General features: G+C 36.2%; 1 protein-coding gene across 2 annotated transcripts in view; it reads left to right on the plus strand.

The window, feature by feature from the left end:
- MNAT1 (MNAT1 component of CDK activating kinase) overlaps positions 1-18,074 on the plus strand; it is a 216,098-nt gene that overhangs the window by 57,151 nt on the left and 140,873 nt on the right. For both annotated transcript variants that reach the window (XM_047860983.1, XM_047860981.1), the window contains 2 exons: positions 3,690-3,842; positions 5,542-5,615. In XM_047860983.1, coding sequence (XP_047716939.1) covers positions 3,718-3,842; positions 5,542-5,615 — 199 coding nt within the window. In that variant the 5' untranslated portion in view covers positions 3,690-3,717. The remainder of the gene's footprint in view (positions 1-3,689; positions 3,843-5,541; positions 5,616-18,074) is intronic.

An 18,074-nucleotide genomic window follows, 5' to 3' on the forward strand; every position in this document is an offset into this window, starting at 1 on the left:
CTTTAACAGAAGTTATCACTTGTTTATCTTTCAAGACCATAGACTTCTGTTTGGAGTTGTTTCAGGAAGTCAGTGAGCTAAAGAAGAATGGAAAGTCCTGATAAAACTAGATTACTTCCAAGAAAGTCTTAAATACAAAATTTGTGATTATTTACCTTTTTCTAAGTCAGTTAATTCTATTTAAAATAAAAAAAAATTTTTTATTTGAGAGAGAGAGAGCGAGTGAGCATGAGAGTGGGGGAGAGGGACAGAAGGAGAGAGATAGAATCCCAAGTAGGTTCCATGTAGAGCCTGATGTGGGGCTTGATCCCATGACTCTGGGATCATGACCTGAGTTGAAATCAAGAGTTGGTTGTTCAACCAGCTGAGCCACCCACCCATGTGTCCCTTAATCTATTTTAATAATTACTGAAATTCTACATGGAATATAATTCCTCTTGAAAAATTAAAGGAAATAAGTCAGATAAAAAGTCTTGACAAAGGAATATAAGCAGCTAACTATTGATATAAGAAAATAAAATCTAAAAATAAGTTGTTTAGGGGCACCTGGGTAGCTTAGTCAGTTGAGCATATGACTTCAGCTCAGGTCATGATCTCGATGTTTGTGAGTTCCAGCCCAGCATCGGGCTGTCTGCTGTCGGCACAAAGCCTGGTTCTGATCCTCTGTCTCCCTCTCTCTCTGCCCCTCCCCTGCTCACTCACACTCTCTCTCAAAATTAAATAAACATTAAAAAAAAAAAATAAGTTGTTTAGAGAGAAAAGAAGGTGGGCACCATTCTGTTTTTCAAAAACAAGAGAAAATCATAATGCTATCTTTGGGAATGGGTAATGACTGGGGATTTGGGCTTTTCCAGCAAATTTTCCTGTACTCTGAAAAATAGGAAATTTTGTATGAAAAACTTTCTTGCACTCTTGGAGGCCAAAGCTTGATCGCATACTGCTGCTTTGGTTGTTCTGTTGCCAGATGAAGTGAACTAGCAATTACCAACTTTTTCTTCTGTTTTTTTTTTCTTTTAATATATATGACTGGTTTCATATAAAAACTTTGTAAATATGTATTTTATAAATATAGAAAAAAATTGGTCACATAAACTCTACACCTAAAGTAGTTATGTTATCTGTGGGAAGTGTGATATAGAACAGAATGAGGTAGAGTTTTCAGTTTTTTTCTCTGTATGCTTCTATCTTTTAGCTTTAAAAAGAGAGTTATTTGTGTTTTCAGCAGTTAAAATTGGGAGGGGAAGACTTATAGGAAAATAAATTATTTTAAAAATTCTCAAATACTGTAGAAATCCTTATGATTTAAGGCAGATTTTTAATTTTTTTTTTAAGTGAGAGTATGCGTGAGCAGGGGAGGGGCAGAGGGAGAAAGAGAATCTCAGGCAGACTCCTCACCCCTCACCTCACCCAACCAAGATCATGACCTGATGTGAAACCAAGAGTTAGACACTTAACCAGCTGAGCCACCAGGCACCCTTTAAGGTGTATTTTTAAAAAATAGAGATGTAAAATTGATCATGAAACAAATAATGTAACTTATATGCAGTATGACTTTTAGAAATATTAAAGTTTTTTGTATTGCCTTGTTAAGTGAATTATCAACTGAATCTACTCTATAAGACCTTGACATATAGAATATTATTTGTGTTGATAGTTTTGAGTGTTTTAGATGGCTCCTTGCTTATCAATATCTTTAGTCAATATATTTTTAAAGTGTGCTCATTTTCATCTTATGCAGTTGGATTTAATTTTCTTTAACCACAAACATTAGGGGAAATGCACCACTCCCAATCTTCTGAATCCCAAAGTGAATTTTCTGGGGATTTGTTGATCTAGATAATGACAGTTGTGAACTTGTTCTTTCAGGATTTTTTTTCCCTCTAATATTTGATGGCACCATTAAGATAGAAGAAATACACAAAGTCAGTGCTAGTATTTTACTAGTAACCAACCTTAAAAATTCTTACTACCCTGTGTCATTCTTCTCATTTAGCTTTCTCTACAAGTCAGCCACATACCTGGAAGAAATAAACATTTACCTTTTTCACTAGAATTTCTGTTTTCCCCTCTTATATTCATTTTTTTAATTATGTGTAGTTTATTGAGTACTTAGTATTTGTCAGGCACTGGGGATAGAGAACAATAGTCCAGATTCCTGCTGTCATGAAATGTATATTATATCCTAGTAGAAGTTACAGAAAATCAACACATAAATAATTTCAGATAATGCTAAGAAAGGAGTGATTAGGGCTGGTGTCGTCCTAACCTATGTGGAGTTTGGCAAGATTACAACTGGAGAAATGAATATCAAAATGTTTAAGTATTTATAAGTTAAGGATCAAGCTACACATCCATGCTGCCCACTTCTCAAGGGCTGGCATCCTCAAGACCCAGAGGCTAAAGGAACTGTTGTTCTCTTCTCCTAGCCAGCCTTTCTACTTGCTAGTCTGATTAGTAGCATGGATGACTTGGGGCAGAGCAGGGATGGTTGAGTGGTGCCTGGACCCATCAAAAACAGTATGTGAACTGATCCTGTCAACTCCCTAGGAATCCAGTACAGAGAGGTTAACCTCTTTAAGTCCTTGTTTTTGTAACTCAAGGCTTTCAGGAAATTCTCAGGTCTTCCCCAGATTGCACTACCCGAGAAGAGAGCAGGGAATGCAGGTATCTGGGACACGTGGCTTAACTAGGCAGTCCTTCTTGGTGGATTTGGGGCAGCCAACCTTAACTGATTAAAGTTTTTATGAGGAAACATTCCTTCTGTGATTTCTCAGGGCAGAAGTTGTGATTTTTTCCTTTCTCCGTGGATACTGTGGCACAGTCACCTTATCCTTTGGCCTGGGGCAGGGCTGGGGTGGGGAGACCTCTTTCAGCTAGCACCTCTCCCTTGTAATTCCCACTTGCTCACTTGCTTCCTGAACTTTCAAAAAAACCTTCTTTACAAGGCTAAAAGAAAAAAAAGTCTTTGTTTTAGTGATTGTGGTATGCAGAGCCTAGGCTTCTGACCTAGGCTTTTCTTGCCTAGGTCTAGGAGTGGCACTGGAATGGAGGTGACCACAGACCGCTCTTTTACACGCCTCTTTGACTTTTTCCTATCTGCTACCTCTGAATCCGCCTAGCCCCCAACTCCATTTTTTTTAATGTTTTTTTTTTTTTTTTTTTTTTTTTACATTTTATTTATTTTTGAGAGAGTGAGCACGAGAGCGTGAGAGCAAGCACAAGTGGGGGAGGGGCAGAGAGAGAGGGAGACACAGAATCCAAAGCAGGCTCCAGGCTCTGAGCTGACAGCACAGAGCCCAACCCCGGGCTCCAACTCACAAACCTTGAGATCGTGACCTGAGCTGTGAAGTCGGATGCTTAACCGACTGAGCCACCTAGGCGCCCCTCAACTCCATTTGTTTTAATTTGTAAATTTGTTTAATGTGTAAAATGAAACTGATACCCTTAAGGATACCTATGTCAGAAAAGTAAGCTCTAAATGAAAATAAATATTTTCTAAAAGATTTTTTTGTGAGAGCTTTAAGTAGCAATGATTAATTTTCCTATCTCTGACTACCACCCCCCCCCCCCCCGGGGAAAAAACACACTCAACCAAAAAACCACCAGAGCAAACAACAAAAAACAAACTATATAATATTGTTGTGGATTTGAGTACTGACTTAAAGGTTGTCTTGTATTTTCTCTTTCAGGTGTGAAAGTTGTGTGGATTTACTATTTATGAGAGGAGCTGGAAACTGTCCTGAATGTGGCACTCCACTTAGAAAGAGCAACTTTAGGGTACAACTCTTTGAAGATCCTACTGTGGACAAGGAGGTTGAGATTCGGAAAAAAGTGCTAAAAATGTAAATATTGTTTGGATATACAAAGAGGACTTTAACAATTATTTAAGTAATTGATATAATTATTTATTGATGGAAATGTGGACAGTTTGGCAAGTGAATAAGTATAAATTCATCTATGCGTTTGTTCAACAGAAATTGATTAAGTTCTAAGAGAACTCAGTAATATTTATCTAGCCTTTGTTAGAGAAGTGTAGATCCTCTGGATTGATGGCTTTACAATTTATATATTTACTATATATTTTTTAATTTAGTTAACATATATTGAGTACCTACTGTGTGCAAACACTGTGTTATGCATTTTAGGTACTAGGTGGAAATGAGTGAAATAGCTATGAACCTTGCCCTCATAAGGCTTACAGTATAGTAGTATAGGATAGCATGGAGGTAGATAATAAGACAGGCAAGCTAAACAACTATGTGACTATGAATTGAGAAAAATACTATGAAGTTAGTGACAGTATTGGTGTAGGTCACTGATATCATGTTTAAATTGAGATTTGAAGGGGGCGCCTGGGTGGCCCAGTTGGTTGAGCGTCTGACTTTGGCTCAGGTCATGATCTCACAGCTCTGTGAGTTCGAGCCCCACATCGGGCTCTGTGCTGATGGCTTGGAACCTGGAGCCTGCTTCGGATTCTGTGTCTCCCTCTCTCTCTGCCTCTAACCCACTTGCATTCTGTGTCTCTCAAAAATAAATAAGCATTAAAAAAAATTAAAAATAAATAATAGAGATTTGAAGGCTGTTATATAATGTGTTGTAATTTGTTTTAATATCTATCTTTATGTATGGACATATGTATTTATTTTTAATATTTTTTTTCATTTATAATTTAGTTTTTACTCTTTGTGAATAGTTTTGGGTTTTATTTTATCTGTCCTTTTATTAAAAGTCACCTGATTATTTTTGAAGTTTAAAGAATATGTAAATAGAATATATTTAATTTATCTACATATAATATTTAAATACATATTTAAATATCATATTTAAACATATTTACTTAAATATATTTAAATATATGTATTTAAATAAATATATTTACAATATATTATATTTAATATATTTAATATATATGCTTTATATATATATATATATATATATATGATATTTTTGGTGGTGTATGTTTCAACCTAGGTCACCAGTGTTTTAGCAGCATCTTTCTAGGTATTTAATCTGTGTTACTTCCTTAATGCCCCCGGTTGCTCTTGTTATTTGTATTACCTCTGAGAGTCTCTTTTAGATTCTTATTTTTTATTGATCCCTTATAGTTTTTCTAATTCTTTACAGGTACATTACAATACTTACAGAATTCTATGCTCTAGTATTCTTTAGACTATAGTTGTCATGAAAAATAGGAAGGTGTCTTTTGAATTAATCTTTAGCTTTCTGAAAGTTAGCAAATTAATTTATAACAAGTAAATAAGGTTCCTAATTTCTTTTTCTTTATTTTCCATAAGTTTTAGAGGAATTTAACATATTTTATCTTTCTCTTTTGATTCTATTCTGCCTTTGTAGTGATAAGAATTTAAGAACGACATTTTTGGTCTAATTACAAACACGGTGTCAAGAAAACAGTGTTTTATTTAGTAAGCAATCCTTTTCTATGTATCATGAATAAAATAGGTAAGAAGAAACAAACTGATTAGATAATATTGAAAACAAGGGATATGTAATGTGTTGATTTTTTTTTTTTTTTTCTTAAAGATACAATAAAAGAGAAGAAGACTTTCCTAGTCTAAGAGAATATAATGATTTTCTGGAAGAAGTGGAAGAAATTGGTATGTTGTTTTTTTTTTTTTTTACTTTCTGTAATTTATTAATTTTTTCTAATTTACATCCAAGTTAGTTAGTACATGGTGCAACAGTGATTTCAGGAGTAGATTCCTTAAGCCCCTTACCCATTTAGCTCATTCCCCCCCCAACTCTGTTTGTTCTCTATATTTCAGAGTCTTTTATATTTTGTCCCTCTCCCTGTTTTTATATTACTTTTGCTTCCCTTCCCTAATGTTCATCTGTTTTGTAACTTAAAGTCCTCCTATGAGTGAAGTCATATGAATTTGTCTTTCTCTAATTTCGCTTAGCATAATACCCTCTAGTTCCATCCACATAGTTGCAAATGGCAAGTTTCATTCTTTTTGATTGCTGAGTAATACTCCATTGTATATATATGCCACATCTACTTTATCCATTCATCCATCGATGGACATTTGGGCTCTTTCCATACTTTGGCTATTGTTGATAGTGCTGCTGTGAACATTGGGGTGCATGTGCCCCTTTGAAATAGCACACCTGTATCCGTTAGATAAATACCTAGTAGTGCAATTGCTAGGTCGTATGGTAGATCTGTTTTTCATTTTTTGAGGAACCTCCATACTGTTTTCCAGAGTGGCTGCACCAGTTTGCATTCCCACCAGCAGTGCATAAGAGATCCTCTTTTTCCGCACCCTTGCCAACATCTTTTGTTGCCTGAGTTGTTAATGTTAGCCATTCTGACAGGTATAAGGTGGTATCTCATTGTGGTTTTGATTTGTATTTCCCTGATGATGAGTGACGTTGAGCATTTTTTCATGTGTCGGTTGGCCATTTGGATGTCTTCTTTGGAGAAGTGTCTATTCATGTCTTTTGCCCATTTCTTCACTGGATTATTTATTTTTTTGGGTGTTGAGTTTTATAAGTTCTTTATAGATTTTGGGTCCTAACCCTTTATCTGATATGTCGTTTGCAAATGTCTTCTCCCATTCTGTCAGTTGTCTTTTAGTTTTGCTGATTGTTGCCTTCACTTTGCAGAAGGTTTTTATTTTGATGAGGTCCCAATAGTTCATTTTGGCTTTTGTTTCCCTTGCCTCCGGAGCCATGTTGAGTAAGAAGTTGCTGCGGCTGAGGTCAAAGAGGTTTTTATCTGCTTTTTCCTCAAGGATTTTGATGGCTTCCTGTCACATTGAGGTCTTTCATCCATTTTGAGTTTATTTTTGTGTATGGTGTAAGAAAGTGGTCCAGGTTGATTTTTCTGCATCTCTCTGTCCAGTTTTCCCAGCACCACTTGCTGAAGAGACCGCCTTTATTCCATTGGATATTCTTTCCTGCTTTTTCAAAGATTGGTTGGCCATATGTTTGTGAGTCCATTTCTGGGTTCTCTATTATGTTCCACTGATCTGAGTGTCTGTTTTTGTGCCAGTACCTTACTGTCTTGATGATTACAGCTTTGTAATACATCTTGAAGTCTGAGGAAATTGGTATGTTTTTGATGCTTGTACTTTTGGTTGCTACCCTGTGTACTTTTATCTTTTATATGCCTAAGACAACATCTCACAGAAAAATCTCTAACAAGTTTTGTTGTGATAGCTGACATTTTTTACCTATTTACTTTCAGTTGTATGTGAATCATGTTTGTTAAATAGAAGGCATGCTTAAGTAAAGGACATACTTAAGTCATAAACATTTTGTTTTAGGAAAAGTCTTATCACTTTGTATCTGGGGAAAAAAGACTGTATCTCTGTATATCTGTATGTTGATGGGGCATTAAAGTCAACACAAGTAACGAATATACAGATTTTTAAAAAATAGTATTTCTAGTAACTGTGTCTATGGTGACTAAAGCCATATGTTGTTTATCATTTATGTCTCTGTACATACAGTATTTTGAAAATAGTCGGAAGCAGTTGACTGTTGAAGTGGCATTCTGTTTTTCATGTTATGCTTGAATCAGAGGATAGAGTAATCTGGGGGCCTTTTCTTTTGTGATTAGTCAAAAGGATGCTTTCATCAAAAGAAAGGATTATTTTTTCTTTCTTAAATAAGATTTCATAGATGTTAAAGAACTGGAAGTTGTTATACTTCAATTAAAAAAAGTTAATGTTTTTTTTTTAAAGCTGCCATAATTATTATTACTCCATATAGTTTTGGAAATATTACCAAAATTATAGACTGTGAAGATAACAATGAGACGTAGGGAATTAAATCATCTTTTTTATTCTTCTCTTCTCACTATACTTCTGTTATTTCATATTTAAAATATAAATATAACAAAGTGATCATTCTTTGGAAGGTTTATATATGGGGAAAATTTTTAGAAAACTTGAACTCTTGAGTAATGGAGTATTCTAATGCCTTTAATTTCTTTATTAACTAAGAAAAACCCAGAGAATCTTTTTATTTCAACTGTAATTAAAACTTTTCTAAAATATCTAAGTTCACTTGTTAGGTTATAGCAAATAGCATGTACAGAATATAACTTAAGCTTTTTCTTGGATCTTTTAATGCCTTGGAGCCATTGCTTTTTTTATTGTATTCATTGCACTTTGTATATAATGTTAGCAATCATCAGTGGCTTGGATTTTAGTTGAAAAGGGGGTGGAATTGGAAGTGCCAAGGCAAAGTAGAAAAGTTAGGATATAGACGGAGAAGATACACCCCCCAAATCTGCAAGAACTAGGAAAATGTAAAAATCTGGCTGTATGTAGATATTAAGTACAGGACAGGAAGTTGGGTAGTAAGCAGGAAGAAATCCAGCTCATGTTTATTCTGAAGGCAATGTCATTAGTCAACAGTCTGGTCAGGCAATAAAGAGAAAGGAGATTATGTCACAGAGCTAGTTGAATACATGGTCACAAGTCCAAGCAGGCAGGTAAGATAATCTAAAGAAACTGATGGACAAAGAAGGTGGGGAAAGCGGGCAGGGATCTTGATTCTAGAATAAGGTTCTGGTTGAGCCATTATTTCATACACACACACACACACACACACCCACACACACACATTTAAGCTTATTTATTTTGAGAGAGAAAGAGAGAGAGTGCGCGCGGGCACGCACACACGGGGGAGGGGCAGAGAGAGAGGGAGACAGAGAATCCCTGTGCTGACACCCAGGCGCCCAAGATATTTTTTTTTATGAGATGAATTACTTTGAATATGTAAATAACCTGGGACCCATAGGTAAAACCATGTTTATGTCTAGAAGTGGGAGCTAGGATTGACAAGTAAGAACAGGTCTGGATATTATGGCTTATAGGATATGTAGTCCTTTCCTTACCAGATAGGAAAACTGTGGCTTGGAGCATTTAATTTGAAAGTGATTCTGCTATCATGTGTATTCATGAAAGACTATCTTCAGTTGCAGTATGTTGAAACTTTCTTGATCCGTTGGGGTGACTGACATTTCCCAGTCCTCCCATAAAAAGTACTGATTGATGTCCAAAGCATAATGAAGATGACCCTTGTTCATTAGAAGATGTCCTCACGTACACTTTTGTACTTCTCTCACCAGTTCACTTATATACTGAGAGTTGTTTGCATTGGTAACCAAGTCTTCTTATGTTAAACTTATAATTATGTAATTTAATTAAGTAGTTCATGTGTTAGGAAAAAAATTGCAAATCTCCTGAAGCATTCTGCTTCTCAAGTTCTTTTTCCACTTTAAAAAATGGAAACTGAACAGTGTAGGTGACAGGTGTTGTTTATACAGGAAAGAAGCAGGGGTGCCTGGGTGGCTCAGTCTGTTAAGCATCTGACTCCTGGTTTTGGCGTAGGTCATGATCTCACTGCTTCGTGGATTCGAGCCCCATATTGGGCTCTGTACTGGCAGCATGGAGCCTGCTTGGGATTCTCTCTCTCTCTCTCTCTCTCTCTCTCTCTCTCTTTCTCTTTCTGCATCTACCCACTAGCACAGTCTCTTTTTCTCTCAAAATAAATAAATAAACTTAAAAAAAGAGAAAGAACAATTAAAGAAATTAAAGGCTAGACATTGGTTGTATGTCATTAAGTTAGAGAATGACTACCCTTACTATATATGTTTTAAGTTAAAGTATTTAAGGAGTGTGTATGTGTGTTTCCCTCCCTTAACAGACTTTTGTAAATCATCAGCTACTAATCTTGATCATGTTGGATAAAGAGCAGTTCTAATTATATTTAAAGATATTGATGAAGTTTGGGGCCTAGCGTCATGGACTTACAGTTTATTTTCTGAGCTTTAGCTCAGTTTAACAAATATTAATTGTTCTATTGAACTACTTTACTTGATGAGCATATATGATCTTTGCCTTCTGTAAGTTCAGAGTCTAAAGGGGAAATAATTACTTAAACTAATATTTATAATTTAATGGGAAAGTAGTACAGGCATTTATTTGTAAAGTGTTATGGGAATACAGATAACAAAACAATTAATTCATCATTGGGAAATAGAGGTATAGTTTGATCAGAGAAGAGGTCATATTTGAATTTGACCTTAAAAAATGGAATAGGAGTTTATCAGTGGAAAGAGGATGGAAGAACATATGTAGCAAAAGACAGAGTTACAGAGGTACAAGGGTATTGAGCATGTTGGAGAATGGACAAGTAATGCTATAGGTAGGTAGAACATGGGGAATGACCAGAAATGAGGCTTGAGAAACAGAGTAGACCTGGGTTAATGAGGGCTTTGCAAGCTACACTGTCAGGGTAAGATTTTATTCTCTGGCTAGTAATGAGCCAGCAAGGATAGTGTGGTAGTGATGTGCAATATTGACAGGAGATCCTTGAGGCTGGGAAACGATTTCTCAGGGGCCATTATAGCAATTTGGATGAGATATAATGAGAGCTTGGAGCAGGTAGTTAGGGAGGGATAGATAAAGGGGATGTTTTAGAGACAGAATATTCAAGGACTAATTTGATAAGGAAGTAAGTAGAAAGAGCAGGCAAAGATGAATTAAAATTCATGACCTTGAGCAGTTATATGGTATTAATCTAGAAAGTAAAAACTGGAGAACAGGCAATATTTTTTATTGTTTTGTTGGGTGGAGAGTGAAGCAATGAAGGAAAGACTAGTTTTAGCTCTTCTAAGTTTTGTTAGGCTGTGGCTCCACCACTTTGTTGCGTGTTATTGTTTTAATTGTTGTGGTATAAATCAAACTTCCTTTTAAAATCATGTTTCAGCAGCTATCTACTTTGTGTTTTTTTCATGCTTTCAAAGATGATCAGTTTGATGTCTGTGATACCTGTATTGGCTATGTCTGTATTAATCAAAAGTATAAAAGGTTAATTTTATGGACACCTGCTAAGTGCCAGACTTCTGCTGTACTCCCATTATCTTGTATAATTTTCACAACTGTGAGACACGCATTTTTATCCCTGCTTAGCATATGGAGAAGAGGTAAAGGGAGTTAAGTATTGTGCCGAGGATCACATTGCTAGTAAATACTGGAGCCAAATTTTGAACATAGGTTTTTCTGACTCTCAGAGCCCATCAAAGTGCTTGCTACTCTCAGAGGAGTTACTAGTCTGAATGCAGAATATGGGGTGCTAATTGGTGAAATAGCAGGAGCAGATAAAAAGTAGATTGGGTTCATATTTTGAAGGCCCTTAAAGAAGATTGAACTCAGTATTAAAGGTAGAAGGGTGCTATTGAAGATGCTTTGGCCTCAAGTGAGAGGAACAGAGTTGGGAGGGAGGCTAAGGAGTACATGTTTGAGGATTTATAAGTTAGGGATTGGCCATTTTGTTAAATAAATTTCATTATGAATCCTTTGAACATCACAAATATAAAAATTTTAAAATACTATGATTTTGAATAATGGCATAAAAATTACAATAGAAAGGGCACACATGAAGATGAACTTTCTTAGGGCATTAACAATAGGCTCTTTTCTGTGGTTATGACAATCTAAACATAAAAATTCTTGTTCCTTTTGCCCCCAGGGATTATCTCAAAGGTTTGCTCTTAGTTTCATAATAAATAGATTATTCTTTTGGTTCAGGGTATGCTTATTTTGAAAGGGTGAGAAAGTCCTAAGGGCTTTAATTATAAATTCTGGATGTCAAAAAGACTTCAAAATTGTACTTAAATAACATTAAATCTTTCAGAAAATACAATAGGTTTTTTGTTGCCTTTTAATACTTGACTAAAGGCAGGTCAACATCTGAGCTAAACCAGTAACCAGATAAAGGGCCAAATGATTGTTATAGAAAATTATCTTCTATTCTTTTTTTCTCAAGGCCATTATACCAACCTGATTCATTATGACATGAATGAGACTTGCTTCATCTGAAAAGTTTTAAAAATAGTACTTTACTTTCTTTTTAAACTCTTATTTTTTCTTTTTAAAGGAAGCAATTTGTATTATTTATGATTATGATTTGTATCTATTATACTGGTATTACCTTAGTTTCCTAAATTAAAAAATGAAATAAAGAAATAGATTATTTTAGTTTTATTGGAATTTGTCATGAGGTTTCTAATAAGCACAAAAAATCATACAGATAAATTTCATTTATAATTCAATTTTACCTGTTTCTGGGTTCCATTAAATAGAAAGTTTAAATCAGTAGTATACTGTCTAGCTTGCTGATAAACTTTTTGTTTTCTTAAACTGCTCTAAATATTCTGTTAGAGTTCAACATAGATACCAATTTGAATACTTTTACTTCTCAGTAGATTTATAGCCATAAGAAACCAAGATAATTTTTTCCTGTACTTTTATATCCACTTGCTTTACCTTTCTGTAGAATTCAATTCTGTAATTTATAAAGGTCATCTTAATTAAATCTGTAATTATAAAGATAATTATAAACATTAGCATTGGTTTATTTTATGTATTTTTTTCCCTCTTTTGGTAATTAAGTGTTTCTTGAGCTCTTACCAGATGGGAAGTTCCCCCTCCCCCCTTTTTTAATAGATTTTATTTTTTAGAGTAGTTTTAGAGTCATAGCCAGCAGCAAGTAGAGAATTTCTATATAGCCCCTGTCCCGCACATGCACGGACTTCCCTGCTATCAGCATCTCCAACCAGAGTGGTAAATTTGTTATAATTGATGAAGCTACATTGACATATCATTATTGCCCAAAGACCATAGTTTACATGAGAGTTTACTCTTGATTTTGTACATTTTATGGGTTTGGACAAATATATAATGACATGTATATCCACCATTATGGTATTATGCAGAATAGTTTCACAGCCCTAAAATTCCTCTGTGCTCTGCCTAGTTTTCCCTTTTTCCTCCCTTAACTTCTGGCAACCATTGACCTGTTTCTGTCTTTGTAGACTTACCTTTTTAGACTGTCATGTAGTTAGAATCATATTCTATGCAGCTTTCTCAAATTGGCTTCTTTCATTTAAGTTTCCTCCATGGTCTGGATATGCCACAGTTTATCCACTAACCTATTGAAAGACATCTTGGTTGCTTCCATGCTTTGGCAATTACAAATAAAGCTGCTATAAATCTCTGTGTACAGGTTTTTGTGTGGACAGTTTGCAGTTCCTTTGGATAAATACCAAGGAGTATGATTGTTGGATAAAATGATAAGAAACAAACTGTCTCCCAAAGTGTTGTGTCATTTTGCATTCCTGCTGCAATGAATGAGAGTTCCTCACATCCATGTCAGCATTTTGGTGTTGACAGTGTATTGGATTTTTGCCATTTTAATGGGTATGCAATGGATGTTTTTTATTGAAGTACTGGGACTGATAAAGATGAATCAGACCTAGAATCTGCCCTCAAGGAACACTTTATTAGGTCAAATAGATATGTACATTTAAAATAATTTGGGGCACCTGGGTGGCTCAGTTGGTTAAGTGTCCGACTTCGACCCAGGTCATGATCTTACAGTTCGTGTGGGTTCCAGCCCTGCGTCAGTCTCTGTGCTGACAGCTCGGAGCCTGGAGTCTGCTTTGGATTCTGTCTTTCTCTCTCTCTGCCCCTCCCTCACTGGCTCTCTGTCTCTGAAAATTAAATAAATGTTAAAAAAATTTTTTTTATAGGGTAGAAAGTGGGTAAGTGCTACCAGGATATTAGGCAATGTATTGTGGGCATTCAGGGATAGAGAGATTGTACCTGCAAAGTGAGTTATGAAGAAGAGCTGGTGATTAAGCTGGGTATAGAAGGGTAGGCCAGATAAGGATATCCACAATTGTTCTTCGTTGAGGTTGGTACTAAAATATGGATCCTCTGGGAGAAGCAGTATGATCACAGGTTTGGAGGTAGGAAATTATGGGGCCTGTACAGGTGTAGAAGAAGAGCTGAATTGTGCTACCAGTGGTTTTCAGGCATTGAAAGAAGCAATATACCTAGCATTGTAGATAAAAGTTTAGGCTTTAGAATCAAATAGCCTAAGTTATAATCCTGGTTACAACATTTACTTCCTGTATAACTTGGATGTAGTTATTTAATGTCTTTAAACCTTATCCATAAAGTGTGAATAATAGTAATACCTATCTCAGAAGGTTTTTGGGAGGTTTAAGTGATGTAATTAGGCCGAACCTGGACATAGTGTCTGTCATATGTATATTGTAGATACTTGATACACACACATTATAGATTGTATTCTTCAAGCAAAATTTTGAGGAGATCATTTTAAGCAAACAAATGAAGCAAAGCCTCTCTGGTTGGAATTGTGCAATCTTTCCATTGTTTCTTGAAGAGGCTATGAGGAATCTGCAGAACTCCCAGAGCAGAAAGAAAAAAGCAATGTAAGAGATAAGGTTGGATTTTTCTTTTCTCAAGGCATTGTGGATACAGAAGCAATGAGTGAACTGAGTGACTCATGACTGAATGACATAATCAGAACTTTGTAGGGTTAATTGGTAGCTGATTCCATTAAAAGGAAGAATAGTTAATGGGGCTCCTGGGTGGCTCAGTTGGTTAGGCGTCTGACTTCAGCTCAGGTCATGATCTCACAGTTTGTGGGTTCGAGCCCTGCGTCGGGCTCTGTGCTGACAGCTCAGAGCCTGGAGCCTGTTTTGGATTCTGTGTCTCCTTCTCTCTCTGTCCCTCCCCCACTCATGCTCAGTCTGTCTCAAAAATAAATAAAAATTAAAAAAAAATTTTAAAAAAAGGAAGAATAGTTTATTAATTTTTTTAATGTTTATTTTTGAGAGAAAGAGAAAGAGAGACAGAGTGCAAGCAGAAGAGGGGCAGAGAGAGAGGGAGACACAGAATCTGAAGCAGGTTCCAGGCTCTAAGCTGTCAGTGTAGAGCCTGACGTGGGCCTCGAAGCCATGAACTGTGAGATCATGACCTGAGCTGAAGTCGGACACTTCACCAACTGAGCTATCCAGGTGCCCCACGATAGTTTATTCTTTTAATAAACACTCAACAACTAGAACAGTACTAAATATTGTTGAATACATGAAGCAAGGATACTTTTAGTTTTTCCCTGTTGTCATTTGATGATATTGTGTCTTGTATTATTCAGTTCATGTGTTTAGGGGTGATCTCCCCAGTGAGAGATCTTTAGTTTCAGTTAAGCGTCTGACTCTTGATTTTGGCTCAGGTCATGATCTCAGCGATTGGTGAGATTTAGCCCTGCAGCAGGCTCCAGGCTGACTGCATGGAGCCTGCTTGGGATTCTCTCTCTCCCTCTCTTTCTACCCCTCCCTAACGTGTGAATGCACACGTTAAATAAACTTAAAAAAAAAAAGAAAGGCTTCGAAAGTGTTTGATTTATTTATTTGTTTAGTAAAAGGGGGAAAGGCAGAGGGGATGAGAGCACTATAGGATGGTAGAACTGGAAGGGGATTTGAGGTATGCTTCAGAGATATTAGTCTGACAGCACTGTATATTACGGATTGGTTAGAGTGTAGGGTCAGATGCGAAGATTCTGGAAATAGAAAATGAAGGCAGAGATTATTATACGTTATCCAGGGAGAAATATTATATGGTTTGGTATATTGTCAGGGCACTTTGAGAATAAGGGCAGTTTTAAAGAGATTTTGGTGGTAACTGTAGGATTTGGGAACTGGTGTTTGTGGAATGCAAAGGAGAGTGGGTCAGATGAATCAGGTGTTAAGTCTTGGTGTCATTAATGTCATTAATCTATTAACTGGTTTTCTGAAATGCACTTTGAGATGGTGTCAGCTTTTGCTGGCATTTATTTGGTTGAAACTATGGGAAGTGATGAGATTGCCTCAAGAATAGGGAGGGAGCAAAGAAGGCAAAAGCTAGAATTATATAGATTACTTAGAAGCCAAGAAGAGCCAGAGATGGAAACAGGAAAGAGTCGTTGGAATAGTAGGGGAGAGATCAGGAGAATGTATTTAAGTTAGTCAAGAGAAGGAAGTGCCTAAGGAAGCGTAAGTGATGAATAGTGTTGAGTGGCATAGATATTGAGGATGGTAGATTACTGGATTTGGTGGCTTAATAGATGACCTGTTAAATACAAGGAGTAAAATGTGAGCGATTGGTAGGTAGTGGAAGGTAGTGGAATCATACTGTATTAACTAATGGATCTCAGTTGACTTTCTAAGGGCACTTGGTAGTTTTGAGCCTCCTCCTCTGTTGTGTGTTGGGGCCAGAATGTGATTTATGGGGAATGCCTTACATTGTATCCTAGCCAGATTTCCTGGTTTACCACCATTATTATTTTCTTTTCTACTTTGTGGTAAAAAAAAGGCTGGAGAAGTAGCTGGGGGCTGTTGTTTCTCATTTTCTCTAATTTCTCCCAGAGTTTTAAGATTGCATATCATAGAATTGATGTTTGCTTTTGTTTTTTCTACATACCTAAATGAGTCTGGGATATTAACAATGATTATGATAATTTGACGTTCTGAAATAAGGTGGCCTTTGAGGAGATAAAAATGAAATTATGGATCAAATTGGTTTTTAGGGTATGTTTGATGCCTTATTCAACAAAATAGGTAACGCTGTGTTGGGCTCCCAATATTACTTTTCAACTCTTACAGGGCTCTATAATCCAAAAGTCTAGGTACTATTTGACTTTCTCTGTCTGACTTACTTCACTTAGTGTAGTACCCTCCACGTCCATACCTGTTGTCACAAATGCCAAGACCTCATTTTTTTTTTAAATGGCTAATATTCCATTGTATATGTATATATCCCACACCTTCTCTTTCTGTTCCTCTATTGACGGACATGTGAATTGCTTCCGTATCATGGCTATTGTAAATGATGCTGCAATAAACAGAGTGGTGCATACATCTTTTGAATTAGTGTTTTTGTTTTCTTTGGGTAAATACCAGGTAGTGAATTACTGTATCATATGGTATTTCTACCTTTACTTTTTTGAGAACCTTCATATTGTTTTTCACAGTTGCTGTATTAATTTACATTCCCACCAACAGTATATGTGGGTTCCTTTTTCTCTGCATCTTTGCCGACACTTGTTATTTCTTTCTGTTTTGATTTTAGCCATTCTGATAGGTGTAAGGTGATATCTCATTGTGGTTTTGGTTTGCATTTCCCTGATGATTAGGGATGTTGAACATCTTTTCATGTGTCTGTTAGCCATTTGTGTATCTTCTTTGGAAAAATGTTCATTTAGGTCCTCTGCCTATTTAAACAAAATTTTTTTTACTGTTTATTTTTGAGAGAGAGAGAAAGAGAGCGCTAGCAGGGGAGGGGCAGAGACAGAGGGAGACATAGAATCTGAAGTAGGCTGCAGGCTCCAAGCTGTTAGCACAGAACCTGATGCAGGACTCGAACCCACGAACTGTGGGATCATGACCTGAGCTGAAGTCGGATGCTTAACTGACTGAACCACCCAGCTGCCCCTCCTCTGCCTATTTTCAATTGGATTATTTGGGTTTTTTTGGTGTAGAGTTGTATCAGTTTTTTATAAATTTTATATATTAACCCCTTTTCAGATATATCATTTGCAAATACCTTCTCTCATTCAACAGGTTGACTTTTTGTTTTGTTGATGGTTTTTTTTCACTGTGCAAAAAGCTTCTTATTTTGATGTAGTCCCAGTAGTTTATTTTGGCTTTTGTTTCCTTTGCCTTAGGAGACACATCATATGATTTCACTTATATGTGGAATCTAAAAAAACAAACAAAAAGTGGAATCAAACTGATAAAAATAGAGAACAAACTGATCATTGCCAGTAGGGAGGGGATGAGGGGATGGGTAACATGGGTGAATGGGAGTAGGAGATACAGGCTTCCAGTTATGGAATGAATAAGTCATAGGAATAAAAGGTACAGCATATGGAATATAGTCATTGGTGTTGTAATAGGGTTGCATGGTGACAGTTGATAGCTAAACTTGTGGTGAGCATATCATAACATTTGGTTGTTGAATCACTGTGTTGTACATCTGAAACTAATATAACATTATGTGTCAACTGTACTCAAATAAGAAAAAAAAAAGAACAAGTAAAAGCAAAAAGTCAAGCAACTATTTGAGATGGTTATTAAAGGAAAGAGTGAGACAGGGCTCACTGTTTCACTTAGAGACATGGCTTAGAGCATAGTTGTTTAGGGGATGAAACCTGTTTATAGAACAAGCAGGAAGTAGGGAAAAGTAATTGGT

Source organism: Prionailurus viverrinus, chromosome B3, assembly GCF_022837055.1.
Source record: "Prionailurus viverrinus isolate Anna chromosome B3, UM_Priviv_1.0, whole genome shotgun sequence".
Classification (NCBI taxonomy): domain Eukaryota; kingdom Metazoa; phylum Chordata; class Mammalia; order Carnivora; family Felidae; genus Prionailurus; species Prionailurus viverrinus.